Raw genomic sequence first — 11756 nt, 5'->3', positions numbered from 1 at the left:
CCCGCTGACTGGTTCCGGGTATGGGACTATTAACGCTCTTTGTACATGATATTAAGGGAAATGTGAAAGGGTACTTCACACTACATATTATGGAGATATGAAGTGCTATTTTACATTCGTATTTCCCTACGCACTAGCATGATAATAATTACCAATCTTGATACTTTAATTCAAACAAAACAAAACATCAATAAAAGTGTTTTAAACTTGTATTCATAAATATTCACAATTTAGTCATATTATGGTTGAGAGTGTCCATATTCCATTTAGCAACACAAAAGATAAAACGACGAAAGGTACAAAAGTGGAGAGAAAAACGGGTAGCTTTGTATCCTTGTAAAATAAGAATACCATAACATTATAGACAAGACTTTAAAGATCAGGGAAATCTGTAAATTATAGGTGTTCATGTTCTCTGTAGTAAGTCTCCAATAATTTTGTTCCAAAACTAAGATTCTTATATTTTAATCTGATATTATTTTGGTATAAACGTTTAAAGCTATTGGAAAACTGCTAGTGCTCTACTTTTGTATTCTCCGACCCCACGACTCTCAAGCTCATTGCTATACCACACTGATAAAGTGAAATGAAGGTATGTAACCATGGGCAATCAGAATGACTGTTTTTAAAGTTCTGTTAAATGACTTCTGGGGTTATATTTTGTTAGTTAATTAAAGATTTTATCTATAATATCAACATTCTGTACTTTTTGTACTTCAGATCATAAAAAAGGCTAAAAAAGCCATGTTACCTCCTCTTAAATTCTCCATATTACCCTTACACATTTCCTGGTTGTATTTGTGTAATTGTTCCCGTATTTTTATAGGCATTGTAATGTGAAAGACATTGATACAGTTAACACCCTTTTCGCCTGCCACTCCTATGGATTTTTACCACAATTTGATTGACCTTTGACCTTGAAAAGTTGTACAATAATTGATTCATTGGATTTTGAAGAAGTAATTTAAAAGATGAAATCTGAGTAAGTAGGGTCATGATTTATCATTGTCACTTAGAAATTAAATAGGTTTTCATAATTTTTTCTGCGAGTGGTTAGCACTATCTTGCATACATTGTTCAGTTTTAAATTAAGCCACTGATAGCTATTTTATTGAATTTTAAGTATCAAAATAAATAACAAATAGCTATAATTAATTTAAGAATGTAAGTACACCACTGTTAACTGTTTTAATTACCATAACTATCATAAACATAGGTGTGCAAGGCAGTAATGGCATTCATGCCAGTATGATTACCAGCATGTATTCACTTAGAGATTGCAAGTTTTAAAGGGCAGTTTGTGCAAGACAGTAATGGCATTCATGCCAGTATGATTACCAGCATGTATTCACTTAAGACATTGCAAGTTTTTAAGGGCAGTTTGTTACATGTATGTCTCAATGAATTACTCAAAGCTATAAGTGTTTTAACCTTCCATATTTTTGGACATTAGAAAATGTACTAGTAAGCCAATTCATTATTTGGCGATCCAATGTCCTTTGGGAAATAGTCAGTTGGTGTGTAGGAATCAGAGATGGATACCCTTCAGGGTATTCAAGGAGTGCTTCACCAAAGGATGATAAAGACAGGTAGGAAACTGTTGACGGATTGTCTAGTCATCCCCAACATTTTTGTAAAGCCTTAAAATTTTCCTCTGAACATGAAATCTCTAAAGACATATATTGACCCTTTCAGAAAAACACAAAAAAGATATTTCTATAACATTTTCAATAAAGAGAGGTTATCACTTACATAATTACATAGCAAAAATGCCGAACTGTACATGTACTACATGAAATATTGAAAGACATAATAAATAGTGTGCAGACTTTATGTTTTGGACAAATACGAAGGATTTACCACAAATAACAATGTAGTACAGATTTTATTTCAGACTTCAATATAAGAGATCTGAAATGGTGTTTCAAAGGAAATTTTGAAATAATTTAATACATTACAGTGACATGTCTGTAAGATTCTATTTTATCACTTAAGTTATTTTGCTATAATTTAAACATACAAGTTTTTCCTTGTCCACACAATGTATATACGCTTTTCATTGTCCTGATTATCACAAAAACATTATCACAAGACGTCAAGTAGTATGATATTTATAACATATAAACACATGGAAACAAGACTTATTATTTGATAAGTTGACTAAATTACACCACCTTCACCACAAACATAGAAGGGAAAACATGAGATCAATATTTCATTGAGAAAGCATTTTCATATGTCTGATATCCTCTCATTAGGTTTTCTTTTTCATGATCAACTTTTTGTTGAAATTGTGTATATTAATTTGAATAAAATTAATTTTCACACTGAAATAATTGCTCATCAAACAAGCAATGTGTTGAGGAAAATTTGTCCATCATTGTTTTGGGGAATGAAAAATAGAGCTAAACACATTTTTTTTAAAGTTGCCTAACAGAAGAAAAATGCAGAGGTGGAATAAGTTGAAAGTACATTCGAACAAAGTGAAGCAACATTAAAGTCTGATAAACGACAATTTGTCCGACTTTTTAGGAGATAGTCAGTATGTAACTGTAGGACTATGGCAATTATAAAGGATTTACATGTACATATTTAAAGGATAGGAAAACTCTAGACAGATATATCATTTGAGGCAACAATTTCCCAGCCATAATGATTGAGTGATGTCACAGCAATCATTTGATTGCATCATATAATCAATGTTGGGTATAGAGGAAGAGTAAACATTACATACTCTCACCACTAAAGAAGTGAAATCTTGATAAACACAGAGTGAAAAGACATCAGCATCTTAATCAGACTTATATTGCACAGTCCATCTTTGTATAGTTTTCACAAGTAATAATAATACCAGAATTTCATCGAAGGTAAATATGCCTGGTAAGAATTGGTTTAAGACACTACATGTAATATTTTTAGTGGATGAAACAGAAATAACAGAAAACTATATTAAACCATTATTACCGTTAAAAACTTCATAACGTAAATCAGTTGTACATTTCCTGATTGACTTTGATTACAATTAATCAAAAATGACACCAGGTACTTGAATCTCACAGTTTGATCATTATAATCTCAAAAGTCAGCCAGTAATAGGAACAAAAGTATTCATCTTGATAGGTCAGAGGTCAAATCTTATCCTCGGCCTCTTGATGATTAAGAAAATATGTAAACAATCGTTAACATTTGCTATCATAGCACCAACTCAAGCCTCTGGGTTACCTGTTTGGTTAAATGTAAGCTGCATGTGGTCATTTTTACCCCAAATTGACAGCCATTTTTTCAACATCTTCCTGTTCAGTGTCAGATACCTTTTTGATTTTTACTAACACAAGCTTTCAGTCCCCTGATGATTTTCCAAATTGTGTCTAAAGTATGTCAGAATGGTGAACTAATCAAGTAAGTTTTTCATACTTCCATAAAAATCTGTCATGTCGTGTTTACATACGCATTGTTTCAATATTACATTACAAATATAGCTGATGTAATATTTCTATGAAAGGCTAGATATGACGTTAAGACTAGACTTTCACACAATCAAAGACAGAGTTTCTGAGTATACATCACAGTCTGATAAGTTCCAAGCTGTTTTCATTAGTAATGCTTCCATGTATCATGTTTAGAATAAATTTTATGTCACCGACACTTCATGCATTTGAAATTCTGGTTTATATAAACATGTATATAGTGCAAATAAGTTAATAATATTAACTTCTCGGTGTTAAAAAAAAAAAAAGAAAATTATATAAAAACTTTAATGCTTCCATTCATGACCTGTTAATATCGTCTAATCATACACTTTCCTGAATATTGTTTCATGTTATACTGATTGCATTTTTTGTGAGGAACATTTTAACAAAATTAAATCTTAAAATAAATATGTAACAAAAAAAGAGAGAATTAAAAAAAATAAATAAAAAGTTCTGCATAAGAAAAGCCCAGTAGACTACTCTCTGTTGAATGGTTACTATCGACTCTTTCCTTTTTTCTTTTTGGCGAGTGCTTTGCGTTTGAGTTCCTCTTCTTCCTTCCGTATGTCCTCTAAATCTTCTTGTAAACCAAGTCTGGCACTGCAAGGTATAGAAAGATTTGATTTTTATTCACAATATCAAATACTTAAACAATGAATTCAATTAGGTTTCAGAAATCAGATTACAACATTTTTATTTCATATCCAAAATTGGTTGTAATTTTTTTTCCTTTGGTTACAGAATGTGACATTATGGTTATAATTATTTGTATAAAACATTATTTTCATAACTGTCCAATTTGCTTCTCAAAAACCTCACTTAATAGTCAGGATTGCATGAAAATGGAACTATGAGTCAACACGCCTACTTAATAGAACCCCAGATAACTTTATAATGAATAGCTCTGACTAAAGCCCCACAAGGAAGGCAACAAAATCACTCGTAATCCTTGATTTATAAATTTTCTTTAGAAAGTCTCAAAATAAATCTTAATCCCAATTAAGCAAGTGATTCTCTTTGAGTTATAAATTAATCCAAACCATATATAATCTGAAGTAAGATTTCATGTATCTTTTTACTATACATACCTTCTGGCTTCTTCTTTCATTTGTTCTCTGAAGTTTGACTCCATATTACTTATTTCGTAATCACTCTCATAGCGATACCTGTAATAGAAACAAAGTGTTCAACAATACCATTAAGAAAACTTACACACAAAACCTGAAAACTATAGGTGACAAGTTTTGAACTATGAACATTAAGTCATAACACTTCATTTTTTGTAAATTTAGGATCTGTATGTGTAAGAGTATATGGTATGTTCCTGAGAGAGGTAAACAGAACTGAACAAAGGGCCATAACTCTTGTTTCTTAAAATCCGATCCACACTACCTACAATATGAAAGTGAATGGGGTACATAGATAAAATTAGAAACAATAGTAAGAAGAAGGGACTTAACAGCTTCATGGCTCAGTGAACAAACACAAAAGCTAATGCCAGACAAGTCAATACTGGGCCTAGTTTGTTATCACTCTTTATTATACATCCCTGAGCAATCTATATTTAGCTTTTGCCTTACTTGGATTTATCATAGCCGAAGATCTCCCTGATGTGCTTGGAATAGTCCATGTCCATGTCGTCGTCGATGAAGTCGTCATCATTATCGATAAATCCATCCAAATCCTCATCAAGATCATCAGAATCATCTTCTATTACTTGTTTTTTCTTCTTCACTGAAACCAAATCCATCATTATTTTATTACTTAATCCATATCTTAAATTCAATTATGAAACCCGTTTTCTCCAAACAGACTACCATTTGAAAAGTTTTGTAAAAACTTTTAAATATATCTTGAATAAGATTTTAAGATTTCTTCCAAACCAAAAATTCCACCCTATGATTTTTTCTTCTTTTCTTACTTAAAATTCAAATTTTGGACTCAAACCATTCAGGTCTTGTTTGGTCTAATATGCTTTGCTGTCAATGAATAGGAACATATTTCATAACTAAAATCAATGTATACATACATCTTTAGCACTAATTGCACACAAAATTTTGTTTCCATACATGAAACTTTGGCTCCTTTATATACCGACACTGACAAGACAGAAGTTGTGAACAGATGACAAAATGAATACATTATATATAAGTTATGACAACTACTTTTTTAAAGATCATATTAACACTAATTTTTAACTCTGTCTTTCTACATTTCCTCTTCCATTGTTTATAGTTTAAACCAGATGAATATTGTATGCAGTACTATATCATTTTTCCTTTACATGCATCATCGAGAGCAGGCCACTGCACAGTGGTTTCATAAAGATAAAAATGGACAATGTTTACTTTTTTTCATATCATATGTATGTTTACAATCATAAATTACCAACAACCCCAAAACTAGTCAACACATTTTCCCAATTATTTGAGTAAAGGCCTTTTTACCTCTTTATGGGGAAAAATTGATCAATTTGGAAGGATGTTTTAGGAATTAAACATATTTTGTGAATTTGACCACATTATGAAATAAATCCACTTGGGACTGGGGCCAATATTCAGCCCCACAGAATTCCAGAAAAAGCCTTTCTAATGGATAAACTTTTTAAGTTCTACCAAGTAATTATTGTCTTTGAATGAGGTGAATATAAATATCCATTAAACAAAACAAAGTGATAGTGACAGATATAATCAAAATGTTATCAATATACCGTATATAAAAATCCATTATTCACTTAAGTCAGTAATAAATCTGATTTTTTTTCCTTATCATGTGTGCTGTGAAATTGAGAGACATAAAATAGCATTTCAATTCCTAAAATTTTCAGAAAACATGAAAAATAAAATCTGAGGAGTGATTCCTCATATCACCTTGACAGTCAATGATGTTCACAAAGAGATCGTGAGAAAATACTGATTGTATCTTAAACATGCAAAATCACTTTGTCCACTTAACCATGTGTGATTTCACAAGCTTAGAATACACTCACCTGGTTTGGGGTTGTCTTTCTTCATTTGATTATAAATCCTATCCCATGGGTTAGAGGATGCCGGTTTCGGCGGAGGTGACCTTTCTCGTTTTGACTTACTACTGGATGGTCCACACACCAATACATTCTCATTGGTAATATCATAGCGACTTTCACTTGTCTTTGGTTTTTTATGTTCACTGTGTGGATTTCTCCCACCAGATGGCATTTCTAGTTTCCTCTTTTTCGAAAGATCACCAGAACTTGAATTCTGTTTGTCACTCCTAGAACCTACACTCTTGTTCAAATTATTTGACTTAGCACCAGGAACACGGTTAGATTTTAAATCCTGTTTTTCACTCCTTGAGCCTACACTCTTGTTCAAATTATTTGACTTGGCACCTGTAACATGATTAGATTTTACCTGAGATGATTTTAATGTATCTAGAGAATGCCGTTTTTTGGCAAAGTTAAGAGCATCCTTCTCCGAGAACATGTCTGAAGATTGTCTTTTTTTGGAAATTTCCAGAGAAGCCCTGTTTTTAATATGAGCTGGATTATTGACAGATGGTGAAGACTTTTGTAGATGGCCATTTTGTTTTACTCTGTCATTTGTTAAAGTTTTATTTATACCAAGTTTCCGATCCACTGCCACTGACAGACCGGGTTTCTTCCCTGATGACGTAGCTCTATCATTCTTAGTTGAATCACTACGTTTTGGTGAGTCTGTTTTCCTTTCTGTTTGTTCACTTTTAGATGGATGGAATGAATCTGGTCTCCTCTGCTCAGGAGCACTATGTCCAGCCACAGGCTTTGCGTTACCGTATTTGTACCAATCCTTGTACTCCTTTGAATGTTTCCGTTCCTGTCTGTCCTTTTCTTCCTGTGTCATTGGACGGTGCTCTTTCACTGGTTCAGCTTTCTTTGGCACAACTGCTGCCACAGGATCTTGAGCTTTTGCTTGAGCAAGTTTGAGGATATCCTGGAAATTCATTTTTGGTGGTGCTTTATTTTTGTTCAGATTTAGAGGCCGGTGTTTGGCCATTTTTCCGTTAGATTTATCTCCCTTTTCTGTGGAATGTTTTAAAGATTTCTGATTGGATTTATCAGTCTTCTCATCTGCTTGCATTATTCGTTCTATCTCCTGTTCATTCTTCAGACGTCGTTCTTCAATTTTCTTTTGTCTTCTCTCAGCCTCAGCTTCTGCTTTGGCTTTCTTTTTGGCCTCATCTGGAGGAACTTTAGAAAACACCGGCTGTTTCCCTTCTGAAATGCGTATCCTTTCGTCTTTTTGTTTATTAAGTGACTCCTTTAACCTAGCTTTTTTACGTTCAAACTCCACTCTGATACGAAGCTGTTCCTCTGTTGACAGTTTACTAGTCCATCTAGTGGCTTCCTGTTCACGATTACTGAACTCCGGAATGTGTTCACTTTCTCTAACAACTGAATTAACTGACTTACCGTTTTCTGAACTTTCTTTTGAAGATGAAACTTTCTGTGTTTTGTCTTTGGAGTTTGATTCTTTATGAGTTTTATCTCGAGAACTGTCTTTTGAACTAGATTTTTCCTTTGAACTGTCTTTTGAACTAGATTTTTCCTTTGAACTGTCTTTTGAACTAGATTTTTCCTTTGAATTGTCTTTTGAAGTAGATTTTTCCCTTGAACAATCTTTTGAACTTACTTTATCTTTAGAACTTGGTTTGTCTTTTGATGATGAAGAACTGTGCGATTTCTTATTTGAGTCTGACACTTTGTGTGGATGGTCTTTATGACTAGAAGTATCTTTATGTTTCTCCCTTGACTCCTTTAAAGATTTATGTGAAGAATCTGACTTTGTAGAGTTACTGTGATTCATCACTTTCTCTGTTGATTTGCTACTTTCAGGTTTTATGTGACATTTTTTATCACCAGATGAGGTATTCTTGGAAACTCCAGAAGATGGCTTCTGGCTAGATTTACTCTCAGATTTACTTTGGCAATTGTCACTTGAGCTTGGTGCACTGGAATCTGATGACCTAGAAACTTTGGGTATTCTAAATCTTTTACTTTTCTCTTCCTCCTCACGCAGTTTTCTTTCTGCTTCTTTCCGTTTCTGTCTCTCAAGATCTACAATATCAAAGATTTGATATTCTGTAGAACACAAGTATGTTTGTACCCCTTTACCAATTATAATAGGACTGAATGATCAAGAGTACTGTGGGATGAAACAATATAAGCCTGTCCAAAGCCAAAGAAATATTCATGATTTATATTTTATTACACAGGGAGTTGGCACAAATTACCATCCCATATTGACATGGATACCCAACCCATGGTGGCATGAATTCCCAACCCATGGTGACATGAATTCCCAACCCATGGTTGCATGAATTCCCAACCCATGGTGGCATGAACTCCCAACCCATGGTGGCATGAACTCCCAACCCATGGTGGCATGAATTCCCAACCCATGGTGGCATGAATTCCCAACCCATGCCCAACCCATGGTCACACAAATTACCATCCAATATTAACATGCATTCCCAACCCATGGTAGCATGAATTCCCAACCCATGGTGGCATGAACTCCCAACCCATGGTGACATGAATTCCCAACCCATGGTGACATGAATTCCCAACCCATGGTGACATGAATTCCCAACCCATGCCCAACCCATGGTCACACAAATTACCATCCAATATTAACATGCATTCCCAACCCATGGTAGCATGAATTCCCAACCCATGGTGGGTTGAAATTGGATTCAAATCCCTTAGATTTATTGTATGAAAAACAACTCAAAATCAATATGAAAATGGTAACGAGGAGTCAAAATGCAAAGAGGGAAAAAACTGCTATGTTTTTTCATGATAAATTAAAGTATATGCAGTTTTAAAGAGATGGGTTGGGTTGAAAGCTGAAAGAAGTAGTCCCTTGACTATTTTTGAATTGAAATTTTGAGTCTACAAACACAAATTGATGTTGAGATTTTAAAGCGTAAAAGTTTCAGGGAAACTGGTTAAAAACTGAAGAAGGAAATTGGCATACAAAACTAAAAAGATATATAATTAAAAAAGCTGATATTGCAGTTTAAAATTGTTGAATTAAAATGCAAAATTACGATTTGTGACAACATTTTGTGAAAACAAAAAAAAGACAATGTCCAGAACAAAATGTCACCACCAATATCAGAAATAATACAGCTCCTTGAAGTCAATGACATCATCATCATCATCATCATCATCATCATCATCATCATCATCATCATCATCATCATTATGTATTCTAAAGTATTCAAATTTCAAAAATGTATCATTACCTCCAGATATATTGTAAGGTTATATAAAATGAAACATAGAAATAATTGCCATTCAAAATTTGTATACCTTTTCTTCTTTTCTCTGCTTCTTTTTCCTTTAATAATTTTTTTAAGACTTCAGATTTTTCCTTTTCTTCCTTTTTCCTTTTCTGTGGTGCAGGCAACTCAGTGGAATACATCTTTGTGGATGGAAGCTGAAGTTGCATGGACAAGAAAAAATCTTTAGAAAATTACCTAAAGTCTATACTGTGACCAGAATGACTTGACATGTTCACCTTTTATTATCATATCCTGATTACAGGAAATGAAAGTCAGCATTTGCTGTAAATGGGAGCATAAACTAATTGCTCTTGAGGTCACCAATACAAGTTATTATAAGTGAAACAGAGATTACATATTCAGCCTATGTCAGTGATTCCTAATAAAAAATAATGTTCTATGAGCTTTTACTGCTAAGAATGGGATACATTCAACTTAAATGTTTCAGATGAAGTTCAACACATCAAACTCATTCTATTGGACTGTATTGGTATAAATCTATTGACAATTAGCTTATCACATATACATGTAACATAATATGAATAATATAAATGTATTCAGTAATTTCTGCAAGACATTTTGGGGAGTAATTTTCATTATAAAAGTGAGTGTAGCTAAAGTGGCTCTGCAAAGCAAGCTTTAATGATAACACAAATAAAAAAAATTCACATATATTATCAGTCATAATGTTGTGACATGGAAATAAAAAATTCCAGTAGTCCTTTGCATCAATGGCAAATAACAACATGGCGAACATAGCAACAAATCCATGGAATGATCTGTCATTCGGAACACCTCACCCTGATTAGTTTCATATGAATTGTGAATAGGCTCATCAGAAAATACTACACTTGCTCCACATGGCTTTGCCACCCTACAACCAAAATCACCAGTCCAGGATTTTAATACACTTTCTAGTTGAGTCCTTTAAATCATAGACATTATGATAAAATTATGATAGTGATGAGATGAACACACAGGTACAGTTAAATATTTGTTCTTTATCCTGTTGACTTAAACAGATTTTACTTATTTGCCCATATTTAACTTAAATGTAAAAAAAACAAAATGAACAAAGTTACCAAGTGAAGCATGACTATTGAAAAGAGTCAGACATAACTACAAGATAATAGTGTACTATTACTTAAACACAATATGAAAAAATCAACTAATGGCATATCAATGACGATACTCCACCTGACCACAAACCATTTGAACAACAATTAAACACTTAAAAACTAAAAATGAACAGAGAGAAATTAATACTATGTAGTCTTGTAATCCTTCAACAATTTACAAATAAAAAATCAGGATGTACTATATGGAATTTTAGAATATGAGTATTTTCTTTGGTTTTAAAACTAGGTAGATGAATTCCTCTACCTAATTATTATTTTAAATAAGGATAATATATATATATTTACCCAAATGAACTCCTGGAAAACAGATTTATTCGGACAAATTCGGACATTTACTGCAGTTATTAAATTACCTAACCATTGCCTGGTTTTCACGAGGCGGGCGGGTGTAACAGTATACCATATATGTAGTAATCATGGGCATTTCGTGAAATAGATAAGACAGATGCTGATACAAGTAAATGGGTTAGCCCATTTCGTTACACACAAACAATATACCTATAGGAAGAAACACTCACAGTTAAGATAAACAAAGTCAACATAAAACCAACAAATAGGAAAATTGAAAAACTACACCATACTGATACTACAGCTGACGTAGCAATAATATGGTACATCACACTCACTGTCTACAGCATGGTCTGGTTTGAGGGGATTTGGTTCATGTTTACCTGTTTTTCAGCATGTTGCTGTTTTTGGGCCGCAATGGATATTAATTTAGTAAAGTCCATAATACATAAAAAGGTCAACTTTTTCAAAGTATCCTTATCCTGAGACGGGTCCGGAGGACACCACTACGAAAACGCTTCTTTCTAGATCCCTCTGTCGCTTCTCTATGATT

At 33.2% G+C, this 11756-nt stretch overlaps 1 protein-coding gene across 1 annotated transcript; it reads right to left on the bottom strand.

Annotated features, from left to right (window-relative positions):
• Positions 1–3899: 3899 nt before the first annotated feature.
• On the bottom strand, positions 3900–11730 carry LOC132550690 (glutamic acid-rich protein-like). The gene is made up of 6 exons (XM_060214782.1): positions 11587–11730; positions 9805–9931; positions 6460–8544; positions 5051–5204; positions 4559–4636; positions 3900–4070 (listed from the first exon to the last, which is right to left on the bottom strand). Exons 1-6 carry the CDS (start codon positions 11644–11646, stop codon positions 3968–3970), a joined length of 2607 nt encoding a protein of 868 aa, XP_060070765.1. The 5' UTR covers positions 11647–11730; the 3' UTR covers positions 3900–3967.
• Between the last annotated feature and the right edge of the window lie 26 nt (positions 11731–11756).

Source organism: Ylistrum balloti, unplaced genomic scaffold (genome assembly GCF_031769215.1).
Source record: "Ylistrum balloti isolate Yb309-2 unplaced genomic scaffold, AGI_CSIRO_Ybal_v1 Utg370140, whole genome shotgun sequence".
Taxonomy (NCBI): Eukaryota; Metazoa; Mollusca; class Bivalvia; order Pectinida; family Pectinidae; genus Ylistrum; species Ylistrum balloti.
Note: the sequence above shows the minus strand (reverse complement) of the source record. Positions and strands in the feature narration are given on the sequence as shown.

Bases quoted from the DNA above. Each gene is read 5' to 3' on its own strand.
- LOC132550690 (XM_060214782.1), bottom strand. From the start codon at position 11,646: ATGGACTTTACTAAATTAATATCCATTGCGGCCCAAAAACAGCAACAT. The intron at 9,932-11,586 runs GTAAACATGAAC...ATGCAACTTCAG, and splicing joins AGCAACATGCTGAAAAACAG to CTTCCATCCACAAAGATGTA. The intron at 8,545-9,804 runs GTATACAAATTT...TTGATATTGTAG, and splicing joins AGCAGAGAAAAGAAGAAAAG to ATCTTGAGAGACAGAAACGG.